This window comes from Haliotis cracherodii, unplaced genomic scaffold (assembly GCF_022045235.1).
Source record: "Haliotis cracherodii isolate W230 unplaced genomic scaffold, xgHalCrac1.p SCAF_6, whole genome shotgun sequence".
Lineage (NCBI taxonomy): Eukaryota > Metazoa > Mollusca > Gastropoda > Lepetellida > Haliotidae > Haliotis > Haliotis cracherodii.
In genome coordinates, this window is record NW_027266319.1 from 62,622,592 (window position 1) to 62,644,025 (window position 21,434).

The 21,434-nt window shown below is 40.4% G+C and overlaps 1 protein-coding gene across 14 annotated transcripts in view; it reads left to right on the plus strand.

Moving 5' to 3' along the window:
• LOC139446763 (plasma membrane calcium-transporting ATPase 2-like) overlaps positions 1–21,434 on the plus strand; it is a 186,237-nt gene that overhangs the window by 107,901 nt on the left and 56,902 nt on the right. For all 14 annotated transcript variants that reach the window (XM_071228086.1, XM_071228085.1, XM_071228084.1 and 11 more), the window contains one exon: positions 3,703–3,900. In XM_071228086.1, the coding sequence (XP_071084187.1) occupies positions 3,703–3,900 (198 nt within the window). The remainder of the gene's footprint in view (positions 1–3,702; positions 3,901–21,434) is intronic.

A 21,434-nucleotide genomic window follows, 5' to 3' on the forward strand; every position in this document is an offset into this window, starting at 1 on the left:
GAAATAGCTGCTTGCCTGCTATCCAAAGGCTGGCAACATTTTTGTCAGGCCAGGTGAAATTTCATTGATGAAAAGAAAATTTTGAATCTGACATTGATGTGTGACTCGTCTGAGAGCAAGAGCTATCTTTGGGATTATGAAGCTGTAAAAGTCAAAAGCATAGAGTGAAGGACTTATGAGAAAAATGATAATGGATACCTACTCCAGCATGTATTTAATTATGCACTAGTTACATTTATGAGTCGCTAGCCCTGTCGTGTTGGGAGTAAAGCTTGTTTCAGACACTGCTTTAGTGTAAACTTTAAACATGGGTATGGTGCTGACAAACCATGCAACCATCACAATCAGGCCAACCCAAGATTCAAACCCATGATCAAACAGATCCTGGCACATTGCAAGTTGTACAACTTACACCACTGGGCCACCCATGACCCCTGCTGATAGCATAACCAGAAAGGTCCTATTTGAGTTAAAGGCTCATAGACCATTGTGACATGATTGGATACCATGACATCACAATCAAATTACATCACTATTCTCTCTTCCTCTGAGGCTGAATTGCTGTACCTTTTACACTGAAGACACTGGTAAATACTTTTTACAAATTGGAAAAGTTGGATGAAGGATTTTGGATGATAAGTAGAATCTCAGCTTGTGTCTTTTTATGTCAAATTCATCAACACTCGTTGATAAAGTTTGAAACTCCTTGGCAGATCTCGAAGGTTTAAACTTTTACCAATTTGTGTTCATATATTTTATATCAAAGACACAGGGGTGATATTCTTTATATACTGAATTTTGAAAAAAAATATGTTGAAGGATATTTTTGTGTGGTGAAGTTTAAGCACTCAATTTCATAAAAAAAGATTCCTAAAAAATATGCATGATTCCTAAGTTTTTGTATTCAGTATGTCATAATGGGATTCTCATAACAACTAACATATCAGCGTTAGAAATTGGCTGTAGTCCTGTAGTCCTTGCCAAACTGCCCAATAGTTAAGGTATCATAAGGACCAGTAGAAATTTGCCATTTTGGGGGGTTTTGCTATATGTTATCAGTATGAGGACCAGTGGACTAAATATGTTAGTTTCTACCCCTGCATATGTTTAGATATTCCCTGCCTTTCTCTGTGTATATATATGAGCAAAGTTTTCTATAGAAAAACCTATCAAGCATGAAGCCATTGACGTGCCAGGACATAGATGTGTACGAGGCGACTCGTTCACTTTACGTGCTCCTGATTGATATCCGATGGTATATTTCACCATTGGTTATTTTGATGGTGCACTTAGGTGAATATTTGATCCCAGTTTATCACCCGTGGTGAATAATTAACATATACAATACTTTACAGTTAGGTATTACATACTGCTAAAAAAAAGAACAGATAACATCATGTTCTCTTGGGCCAGTTCCCTGTCTACTGAGTGTAAACTAGCCTTGCTCCAAGGCTGTACTGAAAGATAAATCCATGGATGTGTAGTAATTCTATCCTAATAAGTAAGTCTAGATATGTAGACAGTACAGAACTCCAGTCTCTTATAGGACAACTTGTTCTTATTATTTTCAATATCTAGAAATTAGGATTAAAACTAATAATTATTGCCTTAGAGACTTGTGCAAGTCTAGGTGTACGCCAGCACTCTCTAATGCCCTTTAATTAACACCAGGTAAAGTTGGCAGGGTGGCAGCGATGGCTGTTATGAAACTGATCTGAGGATAGGGTTCCGCCATGGCTGCTGAATGTATCGGTATATACAAAGTTCAAACAGGCTGAATGGCCTCGAATTTGGCAACTTGGCCTTGAAATGGCCTTGAAATGTCCTTGATCTTGAATAGGCCTTGAAAGGCCTTCAATTTAGCTCTAAGTCTGTTGTTTGACAAATATATTCAAATTATGTGTGTAATGTGATCGATAAATAATATTGAAGAACTGCTGTGTGGACTTACATATTTTTGTAGTGTATTTTTGTGCTAATGAACTTGGTTGAAGGCACATTCAGCATATGATTTACCCTTTGGAAAGTGTCATCATGGCTTTTTAATCCTTTAAAAGGTGGTATTTTGTGTTTACAAAATTTGTATGAGCCAGTGGTTCGTTGGCAAAAGACAAATGGAAAAAGGGTATTTTCAGGATTTGATCAATATTTCATGGGTCACATTTTTTATCATGTCAAATTTGGAAAAGAATCTTCACTACATTTTTTCCTTGAATTGAACCAATCTGAAACAAACCGTTGTTTTGCAGTAAGCGTCGTAAAAGGCCAGTGACGTGATCGTGTTGTCTTGGTCGAAAAATGATTTATCCCAGTTGTGATGATTGATGCTCATGATATCAATCACTGGCTTGTCAGGCCCAGACTCAGTTATTTACCGAATGCCGTCATATTGCTAGAATATTGATGAGTGTCGCATTAAACAACAAACAAGCTAGCTAAGCTGGGACGTGGCTGAGCTGGCGGGTTACTGTCACGAGGTCGTGTGTACAGGCTGTACAGAGGCCTGAATATTTCTAGTTTAAGTGTCTAAATGTACATTGCAACATTGCTTCCCTTATCCTTTCCAGGATCTGCTGATCAATGGATAATGTCCTAGACATGCATCTTTTGTCTTTCCTCACACACTTTGTGACCGCCTCCGTGGTCTAGTGGTAGAGCGTCCACTAGGAGAGAGGAAGGTCCGGGGTTTGATCCCCGGCCGCGTCATATCAAAAGACATTAAAAGATGGTAATTGTTGTTACCCTGTCTGGCGCTCGGCATTAAGGGGCTAAAACAAGGACTGGTCGGCTCGGAGTCAGTATACTGTGTCTGAGTGGGGTATTCATGTTAAACTGCGGCATGGTATCTCAGTGGGCTAGCACTATAAATCGGCATCAGTCTGGACTAGTATAAGCAGCCACACACACATATACACGTGCATGCACGTCGCTATATAAGTGCAATAATCTTGGACGCGATGTTAAACCCCATTTCACCTCAATCCTATTTTACCTCACCTCACCTCACCTCACCTCACTTTGTATTGGGACCCTGAGGTAAGACTGAACGACTTATTACCAAAGTCATCTTAAACCTAATTCACTCACTCACTCATCCAGAACTAAAAACTCCTCCCCAACCCTACCTGATGGGGATCCTTAGCAGTTGAGCTGTAATAGTACTTCAATCTTGTCATTGGACTTGATATCCCTTGTCGAGATTCTGGGTTAGAATGGGTCCCCAGCAGCCTATAAGAAGTGACTTAAAGGATCGGGCAACGCATGCCAACAGCGTGGGATGTTGCCCAAAATATCAATCATCGGGTTGTCTGGTCCAGACTTGATTTTTTTTTTCTTCTTCTTCTTCTTTTTACAGGCTGTTGTCATGTAGATGGGTTATTGCCATGTTTATAATAATAGGCTATTTATTTTGCGTGTATTTCCACACCTCTCAGGGGCATGCTCAAGGCACTATTATTACCCCAGATCATTGTGCACTCAAGAATCATTCTCAGCTCCCTTGGGGGTATACAACCCAGGCACGTGAATCTGAGCCTGCTGAGATTAGAGTCTTGAATCCATGATGCTTGTCCGTGGTGATAGTATTTAGATGGAAATCCACGAGGTGTGTTTTGTGTAACAATCTTGTCCATGAAGTTTCTTTTCAGACATGATGAATGTCTTTTTTAAATGTCCTAACATCTTTCTTGTTTTTTGTTGCAGGATTGTCGGGAAATCCTATAGACTTAGAACATAGAAGAAAAATATTTGGATCCAATATTATACCTCCCAAGGCTCCTAAATCGTTCCTGCGCCTGGTGTGGGAGGCTCTACAGGATGTCACCCTCATTATCTTGATTGTAGCGGCAATAATTTCATTAGGATTATCTTTTTATAAGCCACCAAAAGATCCAACTTTGCGTAAGTACTCCTTTCTTTTGGTCACCTACAGCCAACTCTGCATCAAACGAAGGAACAGGCTCATTATTCCCCATTATTCCCCATCACTGTAGTAAAGGAACCATTTGACAACGAGTTGGGGGAGATTTCAATAGGAAACTGAGATTTGTTCGAGTGTTCCCTGCAGAGTTGGTTGTGGTTTCTTTTTGTTTCTATATCCTTTCCCTGGATGTGCAAATATTTGCTCAAATCCACTGACAATAAGACTTTGTATAAAACAACCTCATAGCCTACAAACCCTGCCGAAGAGGAAGCCATTTTCCCCAGTTTACGATGACATATGGACCATATAAAACCCATGAAAATGTATTTGTCTTGGAGCTGTCACGACATACCGCTCTAATCCCTGAAACTACAAGGCTGCTGTTTCTTGTCCTTCTATTCCCAAGACCTGTCTGATCTTATGGTCGGTGTCTTTTTGCAATGAACAGTAAAGTGGAGTTAAAACCAATCCAGACATTAACTGGAGTCATGGGACCCTTTTATTATTTAGCTTACTTGGTCTGGCATTATTGCCAAGGATTATCAGAACTTTAAGTAGATGTTTCCAATGAAACGAACAAAACTGGAATTTCTAACTGATGCATAGCCATTAACCAAACCCAAAAAAGTATTATTTCATTAAACTACATCAGGTTTGATGCCCATAATCATGTTCATCTGGGTCTTCTTGATCAAAGAAGATCAGACACAATTAGACCATTATCAGACACAATTAGGGCATGATCAAAGACTAAATATGTATCCAGAGTTAATTTATATGTGTTAGATATGTGCTAGGGGAAAAGAATAATGGTACCCTGTGGTCTAGATGTGCATTTATTATGCATTGATTCATTTCTTGGATAGAGGGCTCACCAAGGGATTCGGAGTAAAATAACTCACTGATGCCTCATACTTGTCATAAGCACTGATTAAGAGAGGGACCCTGTGGGGAGTCCAGGTTAGTGAGTGAGTCGGGTTTAACGCCGCTTATAACAGTATTCCAGTTATATCGCGGGGTGTCAGCTTAATGTGGGAGGAAAGCCCGAAATGGTGCAGATCTTAGGCGCTTACCACTTCGGTGAAACCCACGAGCACGGGTATGGTGCTGACAAACCTAGATACATAATCGGGCGAACAGGGATTCGAACCCACAATCATAGGTTTCTGGCATGCCCAAGGGATGCAACTCTGCACAGTGAATCGCGGCACCTTAGACGACTGGGCCACCCGTGCCCCCTCCAGGTTAGGAATGGTCCCCAGCAACCTATGCTGGTCCTCATAGGCTACCAATGATTGCATGTCCTTGTACCCCTATGCATGATTACCGCCTCAGTGGTCTTGTGGTAGAGCGTCCGCCAAGAGAGCGGAAGTTGTTAAAAGATGGCACTTGTTGTTACCCTGTCTGGCACTGGGCATTAAGGGGATAAAACAAAGACTGGTCAGCCTGGAGTATACTCAGTATGCTGTGTCTGAGTGGCATGTCATGTTTAACTGCGGCATGGTATCTCAGTGGGCTAGCACTATAAATCGGCATCAGTCCGGACTAGTTTAAGCAGCCACACACACACATACATGCACGTCGCTATATAAGTGCTATAATCTTGGACGTGACGTTAACCCAATTTCACCTCACCTCACCTCACCTCACCTCACCTCACCTCACCTCACCTAGGCATGAATTGATGCATACAATATCAATCACAGGATTGTCTGATTCAGACTCGAGTACTGCTGAGTACGTCATTAAAAACAAAACAAACTCAACGGTTTGATTTCCATGTGGTTACAATGTTTGATCCCCATTTACGGTGCCCCCAGCCTTGACATGCTGAAACACCATTTGATATTGCGAAAACCCAACTTACTCATGCATACACATAAAGGAATACCAATAGCTCTGTTGTATAAGTCAGAATGTTCTGCTGATGTCCGCTGAGTGTGTGATGGAATGTTCCTGTAGCATGTGATTCAGGAGATGATTTGCTATGCACATACGTTGACATTTGGAGAGTTGAGTCACAGATCGATGGCCAAAACAGCCTGTAGTATCCCCATAGACACGGTGTAGCCTTTGATCCCCGTTCTGCTCCTTACACTCGCTGCTTTGTGCCGTGACACGGGCTGAGTTTCTGAAAGCCCCAACGTTTAGCCCGGATGTTGGTTCTGTGAGACCAGACACTGTGGTATGGAGTCCTTATTGGAAATCACTAGTGTGGTGTAACCCTGCCCGAAGTGATTGACGATGGCGGGATGTGTTCTGTAGTGCAACAGAATGGCTTTGTGAGATTTGGGGTGCCAGAAATAGAGTTCTTCTGCTGTGCATGAAGGGAAGGGGTTTAGTGGAAGAGAAGCTTGCTAATGTGCCGAGTGATTCTGTTGCAATAAGCTCTCTTTAGGTGTAGGGGCGGTCGGGTAGCCTAGTGGTTAAAGCGTCTGCTCGTCACACCGACGACCCGGGTTCGATTCCTGACATGGGTACAATGTGTGAAGCCCATTGCTGTGATATTGCTGGAATATTGCTAAAAGCGACGTAAAACCATACTCTCACTCACTCACTCACTCACTCACTCACTCACTCACTCACTCACTCACTCACTCTCACTCTCTCACTCACTCACTCACTCACTCACTCACTCACTCACTAGGTGTAGGATGTAGGAGTAGGTTTTGTAACCAGAGTTAAAACTTAAAGGCTCCCTGGCCAATTGTATTTGTATGTTGGATGCCCTAAATCTGTAACACTGGTTTATACCAAAACAAATTCTATTGACACTAAATATGAGCAACTTGTATGTTCTACAAATCAGGTTAGCATTGTTCTCAGACTCTAGCGACATCTTTGTAAGTTATTAGTCATTGAGACTAAATTTTCCAACACTTGCTGTAGATATGTATGTGCTGATTGAAAAAGTTCACTAATTTATTTCGTGGTTGTATGATTATGTCTGGAATTGATACAAGAGCCTCAACACTCCTTGGTTTTAATCCAGGGATATTCGCGGAAATAATGTGACAAAATGCGAAGCTGTTGAGTCTTCAGATATTGATTTGTGTAGCATACATGACAGGCCCAAATGCACACGCAAGGTAATCAGCTTCTGTGAGGTATTACATGCATTCGGGTGCAGTGCAAGTTGCGTAAGAGGATTTGTACGCCTCCTCCGCACCGTTGCTGCCATGTGCACCGCTGCTGCCATGTGCACCGCTGCAGCATTGTTTGTGATTATACTTATGTATTACAGCCACTCCTGGTTCTTGTGGCTGGGAGAATGCATCGTAGTACTTAACAACTCCATTCTTGAACATACCTGCCGCCGTTCCATTGATGAGGGCAAGCACCCACGCCCTAATGACCTCACGAACATGCGTCTTTGACACGTCATGGAGGATGAGTACAATAGCTGGGAAACTGGTGCACTGGTGGAGCCCTTGGGGTGGTCAGGGTTAGCATGAGGGAGTGAGTGAGTTGGGTTTAATGCCGCTTTGAACAGTATTCCAGTTATGTCACTGCATGTCAGCTTAATGTGCGAGGAAAGCCTGAAGTGCTGCAGGACTTAGGCGTGTACCACTTTGGGTATGGTGCTTGCAAACCTAGAAATATAATCGGGGTGAACCGGAATTCGAAGGGCCACAATCATAGGTTTCTGGCACGCCCAAGGGACGCAACTCTGCACAGGGAATTGTGGCGCCTTAGACGACTGGGCCACCCGTGCCCCCGTATATAGAAGGGGATGAGTCTTGGAATCAAAAGGTGTGATATAACTGGAATACTGTTAAAAGCAACGTTAAACCCAACTCACTCATTCCTTCTATATACAGACTGGATGATTCTCTAGTTTGTTTTTTCTTCTTTCTTAGGGTTAACTAAAACCGAGTCCGACTGATCCAACCAGAACAGGATGAGGATGTGTTGCTAACCCCATCTTTGTGTAAAAAGCCCTTAGGCATTTAGGTTTCAGCATGCTCATCGATTTTCTTTCACGAAAACACATCCATCTTTTTCCATAAAAATAATTTAAAGATGGCATCGATGAATTCAGTTTTTGTCAAAGTTGCATTTGCAATTATTTTTTTCCTATGAAGATAATTTTGTATTTTTTCCCAATTCCTTACTAGACCCAAAAATCATCAATAAATTTTGGCCTCACTATTGGGTTTTCTGATGCTCAGAAAGTTCAGTGTTCTTTAGCTTTGGAGATATCCGACCTTCTTGGCTGTTGAAACATAAGAATATCAATAAGGTTATTAAATACAACCAGAAATATGAAGTAGTGAGGTATATTTTGTATTAGATACTTCCATCATGTGATGCCAGTGATATTTTTAGACAGAAATTGTAATATCTCTCTCAGGATTCTTGTTCGATGTTTAACGTTGCACTCAGCAATATTCCAGCTATATGATGGCAGTCTGTAAATAATTGAGTCTAGACCAGAAAATGCAGTGATTACATCATCGATATATGCAATTGGGACTCACTCACTCACTCACTCACTCAAATGTCATCATATCCCAATTGCATAGATCGATGATGTAATCACTGCATTTTCTGGTCCAGACTCGATTATTTACAGACCACCATCATATTGCTGGAATATTGCTGAGTGCAACGTTAAACATCTGTAGGAAATGTGTAGGACCTGGGCCCCGGGGCTTTCTTCCCACATAAAACAATGATGTAACACACAGAATGTTCCAAGGGGACTTAGTCTGTCACTAAGACATTTCTCCGATGACAGTGATGAATGACAGAATGTAATCCCCAGCACTCAGATGTCCCCATTCTTGAACCAGATTGCTGCATACCTGAAATTGTTATTGTACATAATCCCCCACTCATCCTGTAGTGTAATATATACATCTTCATGCCTTGTCAGCATTCATAACACCCACTCATACTAGTGTATACGGTATGTCAAGTGTCTATTATTCCCCACTCATCTCTATATGTTGTATATATTCCATTGTTTGTCACTGAAAACAGTGTTCTGATTCGACAAAGGTTAACAATGTGCAAATGATATCAAAAGAACTCTCTGTCATTGAAACACTCATCTCTATATGTTGTATATATTCCATTGTTTGTCACTGAAAACAGTGTTCTGATTCGACAAAGGTTAACAATGTGCAAATGATATCACAAGAACTCTCTGTCATTGAAACACTCAGCTCTATATGTTGTATATATTCCACTGTTTGTCACTGAAAACAGTGTTCTGATTCTATAAAGGTTAACAATGTGCAAATGATATCCCAAGAACTCTCTGTCATTGAAACACTCAGCTCTATATGTTGTATATATTCCACTGTTTGTCACTGAAAACAGTGTTCTGATTCTATAAAGGTTAACAATGTGCAAATGATATCACAAGAACTCTCTGTCATTGAAACACTCAGCTCTATATGTTGTATATATTCCATTGTTTGTCACTGTAAACAGTGTTCTGATTCTACAAAGGTTAACAATGTGCAAATGATATCCCAAGAACTCTCTGTCATTGAAACACTCAGCTCTATATGTTGTATATATTCCACTGTTTGTCACTGAAAACAGTGTTCTGATTCTATAAAGGTTAACAATGTGCAAATGATATCCCAAGAACTCTCTGTCATTGAAACACTCAGCTCTGTATGTTGTATATATTCCACTGTTTGTCACTGAAAACAGTGTTCTGATTCTATATAGGTTAACAATGTGCAAATGATATCAAAAGAACTCTCTGTCATTGAAACATTTTGTTCTTCTTGAACCACAAATGACAAGATATGTTCTGTTCTCCATTATTCTAAAGAGGTCATACCCTAAACCTCTGGAAGATCTAACACCACTGTGATAATAAGTTGTGTGAAGTGGGATGTTTTCTGCCTGGATTCATCCCCGCTTGCCATGGTCCTCATCTGACAGGTGCCCTCACTGTTATAGAACAGGCACATCATTCTCACTGAAATTCCCTTACCTCAAACTACACATTAATTCTACACCTAGATTTTGTCAAGCAAAATGTTTCAGTAATCCTGAACCTATTCTGGAATGTAGGCTTGACCAATATATTTTATTCTTTTTTTTTAAGACTAAATTGTCCAAATATTCTTGCAATATTTGAAAAAAACAAAAGTGTCCTGGGTTTTTTAGGGCGGTTGGGTAGCCTAGTGGTTAAAGCGTTCACTCATCACGCCAAAGACCCGGGTCCGATTCCCAACATGGGTACAATGTGTGAAGCCCATTTCTGGTGTCCCCCTGCCGTGATATTGCTGGAATATTGCTAAAAGCGGCGTAAAATCATACTCACTCACTCTGTATTTTTTAAAATCAAGCCTGACAACATTTTTGTATATTTTACTTCTGCCATGTATTAACCAAGAAATTCCATAAAACAAAAATAAATCAGATTGGCATTTCTAGAATAGTTAATAACTTCTGCTCAATTTGTAAAGGATACTAAATGTTGTCCTTGTCAGGATCCTACAAGGCAGAAATAAATAGACAAGACCAATAAACTCACAAGTATGATATCTGTGGCTGGTGAGTGGCGGAGGCTGGTGGGACATCTGGTTCCACTGTGGAAAGGCTCACTGCTCAGCTCCTCTTCTCTAACCCTCTTGACATTAATGTCCGGCATCTGTGCTGCCTTTGTCAGGTAATCCCCAGCTCAGTGGGTAGTTGGCAGACATTTGAAGAACACAAACGTAAACAGTTCCCAGACAAGAAGAAACTGTGTACCAAGTGGTTGCCATTTACCGTTATTCTTGTGCCATAATACGGCTAATGATGATAGGTCCTGTGCTAAAAGCTGTATGGCTTGTTAAGCAAGATTTGTTATTAAGTGTGTGGGATGTATATATTACACATGGAATGTTGTGAGAGGACTTGTTGGACGAGCTCGACTTCTATTGGTAGGGTAGCCTGGAGGTTTTGCATCAAACCAAAGATTAATGTTTGCTTCAAGCATGGGTACAATGTGTGAAGCTATTTTTGTTGTCCTCCTCCTCTTCCCCCCCCCCCCCCCCCCCCCATGTATATATGCCTCACTAACTCTCTTTATCAATGCTCTTGTCACAATGTATATATTGGAAATTGAACATTGTGTGAAGCTGTTATATTGTCCCCCCTACAGCAATAAGTGTGGAATATTGAAAAATTGTCACAATGGATATACTGGAAATAGAACATTGTCAGTAAATACTCCATCTATGACATAATTAAAAAAAATATTTTGCAATTGACAGCTATACCACTAAAAAAACCCAATTCTCTGATGTTACTATATTAAATCTGTCGTGACAGATAAACTATAGTAATAAAAAAGAATTGGATCCTTGACATTTTAGTTGTACAAGGTTTTTCCTTGACCTACAAGACCCCAATTACTATTATCAAGGGTCCTTACAGAAAAATTGAGGGTCCTGTAAAGTAATGAAATGGTTTAGTGTACAGTACTGTAAGATTTAATAACAACTTTAATTACAGGACCTTTGTATTTTTGGTCAAGAATTTGATACTTTGAATATTATTGTGAGTCCCTTGAGACGCACAAAATATTTCTTCTGCGCCCATTCTATACATTTGTGAGTATGGGACACACATTTCTGTGTCGTTATAAACCCTGGTAGTACATTTCATTGTCGGAGCTGTTTCTCCGTCCAGAGGTTGGAATGAACTGTTTACCCTTCAGGAATATCAATGTGGCAATGTCTGGTTCCACAATGTATAGAGTGTTTGTGGAACGACCAGGGTTGTATACGATATGTATACACCAGGAGGGCAACATGAAAGAGGAATGTTTGGGAGAGTAGTCATCCTGGTAATATCCATGCTGCAGTAAGACAACAAGACTGAGGCGGAATTGAGTATTTGTTGGTTAGAATGTGCGAGCTAGTTGCTAGCTGTAAGATGACGCAACTTTCGTACAATGTTCAAATAGTTCTATTAGACTTCCAAGTTAAATGAGCATCTCATGTGTATCAATGATATATTGTATGTTTGTTTGTTGTTTAACTCTGCACTCAGCAATATTCCAGCTATATGACAGCAGTCTCTAAATAATCACGTCTGGACAAGACAATCCAGTGATTGACATCTTGAGCATCGATCCATGCAATTGTGATACTGCAACAACCAAGTCAGTGAGCCTGACCACCTGATCCAGTTAGTCGCCTCTTACAACAAGCATAGTCGTCTTTTACGTAAAGCATGGGTTGCTGATGACCCATTCTACCTTGGATCTTCACGGGTCCAATTATATTTTTTTATATCCTTATTTGAACATATTCAGTTTTATTCCAAGTTCCTTTAGCTGTTTGGGTGCATGGGTGGCCCAGTCATCTAAGGCGCCGCGTTTCGCTGTGCAGAGTTGCATCCCTTGGGCACGCCAGAAACCTATGATTGTGGGTTCAAATACCGGTTCGCCTCGATTATGTTTCTAGGTTTGTCAGGACCATACCCATGCTCGTGGGTTTCACCGAAGTGGTAAACGTCTGAGACCTGCATCACTTCAGGCTTTCCTCCCACATTAAGCTGACACGCCGCAATATAAATGCAATACTGTTAAAAGCAGTGTTAAACCCAACTCACTCATTCACTCACTCCATTAGGCAGTTCAGGTGCTGAACATGTTAACAGTGTTCTCAATTTATGGCAATGTTGATATTGGAAGCCTCTCTCTGATGAGCATGTGTATTAGATTCAGTGTTAGCGCCTGATATTTATTATCATGTATAGAAGCAGATGGTGGATATTGGCATCCGCACATATGGGTCATGCATTTGTTTTTCAGCAGAGTCTTATCTGTATGACAGTCTGGGCCCTGCATTATAGATGTGATGGACTATTTCAATCTATGGTTATGTTTGGCGATACAGAGATAGGTTGATCAGCAATTTTCAAACTGCAAGCGTTGAGTCACAGTTCTGGAAACAGGCTCCGTGACTCTGTCAACTGGTACTGGTTGTCTGTTGTGTATCATTAAAACCTTTATATGCCTATTAATTTAACAGAATTTAAAAAGAAAACAGATCAAGATGTATTAATGAGTACATGCTAGTCAGTCGGACATTCACTCCCTCATTGTGAAATCCTGTCATGTACAGAAATACCTTTCAAAGCAGCATTTAGCCAAACCCACTCACTCACTCATCCAAGATCCATCCGCTCGCTCACTCACTCACTCACTCACTCACTCACTCACTCACTCAAGATCCACCCACTCACTCAAGATCCACTCACTCACTCACTCACTCACTCACTCACTCACTCACTTATCCAAGATCCATCCGCTCACTCATCCAGGATCCACTCACTCACTCAAGATCCACCCACTCACTCACTCATCCAGGACCCACTCACTCACTCACTCACTGCCTACAAAATAAGCTACTCTTTCAATTCTTGTATAAAAGTATGTGAATTACATGAGTCCTTATATCAAGGGCAGTATGTGGAATAAAGCTCAGAACAGGTAATATGATCAAAATATACCGTTCTTTTATATTCAGTCAGCTCCATGAAATATAAGTATCCTCCAGGTGTTTGGCCTTTCCAGCCATGTCTTCCATGAATGTGATGCACTATTTCTATATGATAAGTCAGGAGAGTCAGCTTGTTATTGTGGTGTCAGAAGTCAGGTCCAGTGAAGTCTTATTGAGGAAGTCCTGGGGATTAGCCAATGTATACTTAACAAAATAAGTTAGGGATCATTCAGGGGCATATTGCTTACAAAATCATGTGATCAGTTTTCACTACAAAAACGTATCCGCAAAAAATATTCAAAATCCAAATCGACCGCCTCCGTGGTCTAATTGTAGAGCGTCCGCCCGGTGAGCATAAGGTCCGGGGTTCGATCTCCGACCGTGTCATACCAAAAGACGTTAAAAGATGGTACTTGTTGTTACCCTGTCTGGCGCTCGGCATTAAGGGGCTAAAACAAGGACTGGTCGGCTCGGAGTCAGTATACTGTGTCTGAGTGGGATATTCATTTTAAACTGCGGCATGGTATCTCAGTGAGCTAGCACTATAATTGGCATCAGTCTGGACTAGTACAAGCAGCCACACAAACACACACACACACGTGCATGCACATCGCTATATAAGTGCAATAATCTTGGACGTGACGTTAAACCCTATTTCACCTCACCTCAAAATCCCAATCTTTTTTTTGTCAATACATGTCACATTTTCTGTAGCGTGACGAGTGAAATGGCAATATAACTATATCCCTGATGCAGGTCATCGTAAAAGATATGTTGAGAGTTCAAATTCATGAGGTTTCACTGGTCCAAAGCACATCTTTCATCTAAGTGTGATGGATTGTCCAATTCTGATCAGAAAGTTAGCGACAGCCAATGGAATGCCGCGGCCAAGGACCACCTCGAGATGTGCAGTTTGCTGCTTTATCTGATTCAATCTGTGGCCGTGTCCAATAACTGGAAGCCTCTGTGTGTTGGGAATGGGCAAACGATCTGAGTGTTGGACTGATAATGAAACCAGTCAATCTGTGGAGGTAGGACTTAATTTGAGGCCTGGTCAGCTCGGAGTTATTGTGTGCGATTGTCGGCGTCACATGACTGGAATTAGATCCCATCAAGCCGTGGACATCTTCTGTGTTCGTCCGTCCTGACCATTCCTAGTTTTGGCATCATCCCAGCTCCTCTTTGAGTCTTGGAGTTGGCGCCAGATTTGGCTTATTTGAGTTGAACCGATGGACCAACTCAGTCAGTGGAATCAGAATGCCAGTAGTTCCAACACATAATTACCTGACAGCCACCAAGACGCTCCAGGCCGGAGACAATCAACCACGAGACAATAGGGCAGTGCTTCTCTCTTTGAATAGAACAAAAATGAGACTTTTCAGCCAAATTGGCATATTTACTCAATTTCATTCTGTCAAATTCATCTGAATCTAGACAGTAGATGGAAATGGATCTCCAGGGTGTAAGTAAAGTTGTCTCCTACAACCCAACCCTTGCGACAATACTCTCACAGGTTCTGAAACAAGCATAACCCAGGTTGTTTAGCATCGTGTAATCATTATGTTGCCTGCCAAATAACAGTCATTGAGGCGCACATGACTGTTAAGTCTTATAATGTCAATTGCCTGTATTGACTACAGTAGGCATTGACTGAGATATAACTACATAAGCTGTAATACTTGGTTAAGTTGCTTCAGAAATGGAGCCAGGATGGGGGTAGTGTTCTGGGTTTGATTCTCAAAATGGGTATACTTCGTGAAGACTTTGTTGATATCCCTGGCTGGAATAGTGCAGTGCATAAAACACACATTTACAGAAATGCAGCCAGTTGTCAAATGGTGTAGTTCTTTCAAACGAAACAAAATGATAATCATTGTCATGGATTCGGTGGTCATACACAGTGACTTTGCTAATCGTGGATTGGGTGGTCAAACATATGACATACCTGATTGTGGATTGGATGGTCAAAGAAGGTGACATGGCTGATCGTGGATGTGTAATCACGACCAACAGCATCTCTAATCATTTCCCACCTTTTCTGTCTGCTAATTGTGGATTGTGTGGTCAAAAATGAGACTTGGTCGATTGTGGATTGTGTGGTCAAACACAATTACTGTTGATTGTGTATTGGTTGGTCAAAGACAGTGACTTGGGTGAACATATGACATACCAAATTTTGGATTGGATGTGCAATCACAACCAACAGCAACTCTAATCATTTCCCACCTTTTCTGTCACATGATTTCTTCAAGACTATTTCTGACTACAACAGGGGCGGTCGGGTAGCCTAGTGGTTAAAGCGTTCACTAGTCATGCCAAAGACCACGGTTCGATTCCCCACATGGGTACAATGTGTGAAGCCCATTTCTGGTGTCCCCCGCCTGGATATTGCTGGAATATTGCTAAAAGCGACGTAAAACCATACTCACTCACTCACTCTGACTACAACATTAATCAACATTCACACAATCTGTTGATTTTGAACCTGCAAGTTTTTGTAATGGTATTTTTGGAAATATCAATGAGGTCAATTGATAGTACATAGATACAAATTCCACGAATTCCAATTTTTGATCTCCGTGGGTGTAGGGCCTGTCAGTGTATCAGTTTCTCCCAACAAACAGCAGCCAGGATGGACGTCTTCAAGCACGGCTTCATCAGGCTAGCCAAAGGCTAAGCAGTTTAGCCAGAATGGCTCTGTCATGTTGTAATACACTTTGGTTTATGGGAAGTTGATGAGGGTCCCTTTCTATCTGATCTGGAAATCCAATTCTGTTGAGCTTTTGTTTATCTGCATCCTGCAAAGCCGTGGTAGATGAAATGCGGATCCAAATTTCTCTGCATCTTGAAAGGTTACGCACTACTGGGCCCATATTATTCTAGCATATTCTGAAGAGAATGCCAGTTACCTTATGACCTTTTACAAAGGACTAGTTGACCTTTCTTGTTAAGTGTAATTTGCCGATGCTGCCTTCCAGGCTTTATTTCCGAGTTCCATGCAGTTTCTCATCTCGTACACCTACAGTTACTGTAATTAGGAATGTGTAGAATGTTATTGACTTTTGCTTTAATATGCTGTACTTTAGTTTCTTTTTTTGCTAACTGTAAATGGCTATGAAATCAAATTACAGGGTATCTATATTACAGGCTAAGATCCACTTCTTAAAGTTCTGGATAGAGAATTATCCCACATGATTGAAGATTATATGGTCTGAGAATGGCAAGAAGAATCTAGTTTGCATTTTGAAGAGTCAGTGGTTATCTCCCTTGAATGCTTCTTCTGACAGGGAGTGATAGACTGAGTGAACTTTCATGATTGAAGACTCAGGAAGGAGAGATAAAGAATTTACTGGTTCACATGCAATATTACTTGTAATTACCAAATATCATGTGCATATTACTGGGTATAGAAAATCAAGTTGTTCTTACATACTAATTTGGTATTGATCGCCAACCTCAGATGCTTTGGTAAAGGTTGCCTTGAGGAAAATCACACATTATTATGAATCTTGCAGTAGGATAGTGAAGACTTTAATTCAGTAGACTATCACACTGATGAGTTATTGAATAATTCGAATATGGATGGAGGATAGCCAAATGGTTGATTCATGTTGAAATATTAGTTTGCAGTTTCATCTGAAACTGAGACTATTAAAATTCTGTTGGTCAAGGGGGCATGGGTGGACCAGTCGTCTAAGGCACCAGAAATCGCTGTGCAGAGTTGCATCCCTTGGGCATGCCAGACACATATGATTGTGGGTCCGGATCCCGGTCGCCCTGATTATGTTTCTAGGTTTGTCATGCTCGTGGGTTTCACCAAAGTGGTAAACGTCTGAGACCTGCATCACTTCTGACTTTCCTCTCACTCACTCACTCACTCACTCACTCACTCACTCACTGAACATTGGTTCAAACAGTGAGTTCTTACAAATTTAGATACTTCTTGAATTTACTAGTTTCCAATGAAAAGAAACTGTTTAGGAGCTTTATAGCTAAAATCTATTATCAGTCCTTGTCAATTGAAGTATTTGAATTCAAGAAAAACGTACATTCACTTTAATCAATTTAACAGTAGCAATTGTCAATTGTTTACTGCTTTTGCAGATAGTTTTCATGTCGGCGTAAAGGAAGTGGCAGCTTTCGCTGTCATTATTTTTACGAATGCCCAGAATAGAAATATGTGATCCATAATAAGAACTGTTTTTAAAAAGCTAGAAGTGCTTAGAGTTTGTCTCTCCCGATCTGTCTGAAGCCAGGAAGACATCTTCCCACTCACTCCTTCACCGTGTATCAGCTTCTTCAGATCAATCAAACTCAATGCTGCAAGTTCTACGGAAATTGAACAGTTTTTGCCCAGTTTGACATGTTCTGTTACAGTATCTCATATCAATTGTATTTATTGTTTTTTTAGATAAAATGTTTGTGAAATTCAATTGTCTCCCTGACGTCAGCATGCATTGTTTTCAACTAGAGGACTGAAATATCTGAAAAATGTGTTTTCTGTTGTTGTTTTTGAGTTATTTCCACTCATTCAAACTGTGAAAATATTGTATTTGTTGGTAAACATATTTTTGATATTATCTATAAATAGGAACCAAGAAGAAGAAAAATAAATTGAATGTCAAATTGAATTTAGGTTCTTCTTTTTGAAAACCTCCCAGTTTGAAATGATTTGGTTTAAACATTTATATAAACCCAAATTAAACAAATGGAATGATAATCAAACACAGAAATTTAGTTATTTTATTTGATAACCTTTCTTCATAAATCTATAAAATGTACTTGTCAGGCTCAATGAAATCCTTTTGTTGCATTCAGTTACTGAGTGAGGTAGTGAGTTTGGTTTTACCCCGCTTTTAGCAATATTTCTTCAATATCACGGCGGGGGACACCGGAAATAGGCTTCACACTTTGTACCCATGTAGGGAATTGAACCCGGGTCTTCGGCGTGACGAGCGAACACTTTAACCACTAGGCTACCCGACCGCCCCTGCATTCAGTTACTAATGTCATCTACCCCCACCCTGAAGTTGCACTGAAGTTCGGTGGTTCGATCCCCTGGCCGCGTCATACCAAAAGACGTGTAAAGTACTAGTTGTTACCCTGCCTCGTGTTCAGCATTGTGGGGACAGAACTGGTTCACTGGTTGGCTGGGTCGCTCGAAGTCACGATACTGTGTCTCAGTGGGCCATCGCTATAAAACACACATGCACATACACAACCACATGCGAACATATTATCGGTGTTACTAGCTCCAACAGAGACTCAATTTACTTATTGCTTACCGTGAAGATCCGGGGTGGAATAGGTCTTCAGCAACCCATGCTTGCTGTAAAAGGCGACTATGCTTGTCGTAAGAGGTGACTAACGGGCTCGGGTGGTCAGGCTCGCTGACTTGGTTGATGTATGTCAACAGTATGACTTGATTGTCTGGTCCAGATTCGATTATTTACAGACTGCAGTCATATAGCTGGAATATTGCTGAGTGCAGCGTTAAACAACAAACAAACAAACAAACAAACAATTATTGCAACCAGGACTTATTCAAACATATCAGAGCATGAATGAAAGAAACATTTCTACTTTGAGGAGCATGAACAGAAGACATCACTTTCCATAAACTTGAAACTATTTTTGAAGATTACAAAGTACTTCAATGGTAATTTGTTAATCTTGTGTATATAGGTGAATATAATTCTAACTGACGAGCGACATTTTGGGATTACGAAATTTCTATTTTGTTGAACATTCTGATTAGGGTGGCATTAGATCACACATTGGTTTGATTTGCTGGCATGTGTGTGTATGCTGCCTGATTAAAACATGCCATTAATGTCAGACATCCCTCTGAGACTGCAGCAAATACAATATGTGACATTACCTAAAAAGGAAAACCGGTGTCAGGTCTTCTGCAAGGAAGCACTTGGATAGCGCTCATGAAAAATTAGTTATGTTGGCGAGTTATGAAAATGTCAAATTCCATCGATTTGTAGTGAGACCGAGATTTGGCACCTAAACTGCTATAAAGTTTGTACCAAGATGTAGTGATTTTATGTGAGATCAATACAATACCTGGCTTTTGGCGCTAATAAATTTCTGCTTTCATTTGATGGAAGTAATGCCTTCAGTGTTATTGATGGAGGTTAGTCTTTGTTGATTCGTGTTTGTGTAGATGGAGCGCCAGTGTATTGAATGGATATGATCAGGTGAAGGGCACAGGCAGACTTACATGTTTCAGCCATTAAATAGACTTTCATCTTTCAGCCATTAAATAGACTTTCATCTTTCAGCCATCCGTTGTCACCTTGTTATCGTGGAGGATGTAGAAAGTGTTGTTTATGAAGATGAAACTGCAATAATCAGGTTGCTAGGCAACAGCTTGCATTGTTGAGCGGTCATTGTTCCTTGAGCAGTGTGCAGGAGGAAGGAAGTATGCCTTGAAGTGCAGTGACGGTGGTGCACATGTTGTATTGGTAGTTAGGTTTAGATACGTGATCGAGTAAAGTTACAAAACCCTTTCCATATCCAATAAAAATCTCTGCAGAAAGCAGAGTCGATGATAGGATGCTGACTTTATCATGAGCATGTGTTTATGAATCACTATAAAATAGTAATGATAACAATGTATCCTGCCCCACCAGTGGCACCCATCACAAACACATGCAAAGGCAAGTCAATTGTTCTGAAAAAACACGGATACAAGTCAAAATAGGGAATTGCATCGGACATCATTTTTGTCACTGATGCGTCAAATTTGGAAATGTCCTCCAGATGTCTACCATAAAACCTTTTGAAAGCTTTATTGCTAAAAGTGGGGAAAAACAATACTCACTCACTCACCAGTGATTGGTGAGGAGCAAATATAACAGGTCCTTTCAGTGAAAACAAATGAAAGTGGACACAAATCAAAGAACACTCGCTGAAAATAAACATTGTGACAAGAACATATCGGACAAGTAGTCTTTAATCCTGGACAAGTAGATTTTAACGGTTTATTTGCTCAAGGATAAGCAAACATTTGTTTCATTCCACACCCGTTTGATAGTATACTCACCACTGCAAACACACTGAGGACAAGAGTGCAAAGAAATACCAAGGGAGCTTCCTTCATCAGTGCAAACAGAAGAACACTGCGAAATAACATGCGCTTTGAAGATTTACCTTCAATTTCCTGACACTTGATATTCATTTAATGAAATGTCTCTTTAACAAGTCATGGATAAATATGGATGAACTGACCCTTTATTGCTGTTTAAGAATAGTGCCCATTATCATTGTGAAAGGTTACCCAATTATTTCCTCTGAAGATGAATTAATTATGTTCCACAAAGTTTTTTGTCCTGTCTGAATGTGAAAGTAATATGTCGTCCTTTTAACTGCTTTTCAGATAATGTGTATGTATGGTATTCCTTTGTCATATAATGTTTGCATTTCATGAGCTATCAAAAATCAGGGTGAAAATGTGAAAACGTGTTTAGCTTGTGCATGAGAGGAAATTGAATGTTTTTCAACCAGAATTGGGCAGACGTTAATGGCACTATTCCTAGACTGGAAATTTGAAGAAAATGTATTTCACCATGAGGATATATTTAACCTTTTTCATGTCAATCCTTGGGGAATTGGTTTTGAAAATGTCATCAGTATCGGTATAATTATCGACAAAATCATCTGCAGAGCAACTAACTGCAAATATTGATTTTACAAGATAGTCAGTCATTTAATAACATTCCCTTTTTGAGACGTCTCTATGGATATTCCTACCGCTCAATGAGAACGCGTGGGAGAGAGGCCATTGATTTGGTTTAGTGCACAGAGAGAGCATGGGCACCCGATCCTGTCATTTGATCATGGAAGCAATGACAAGCTTAACGTTCATCAACCCTTGTTTAGCAAGATCCATGTTTTAAATTTGCAGTGCTGTGTTTGCCATATTAAATGCCCCTGACCAACTTCTCGACCAATCTGTGAGAGAAATTAATCTAAACGTCTAATACTAACCCTAAACATTTACATAATGATCCATATTTTCATGTGCACACTACAGA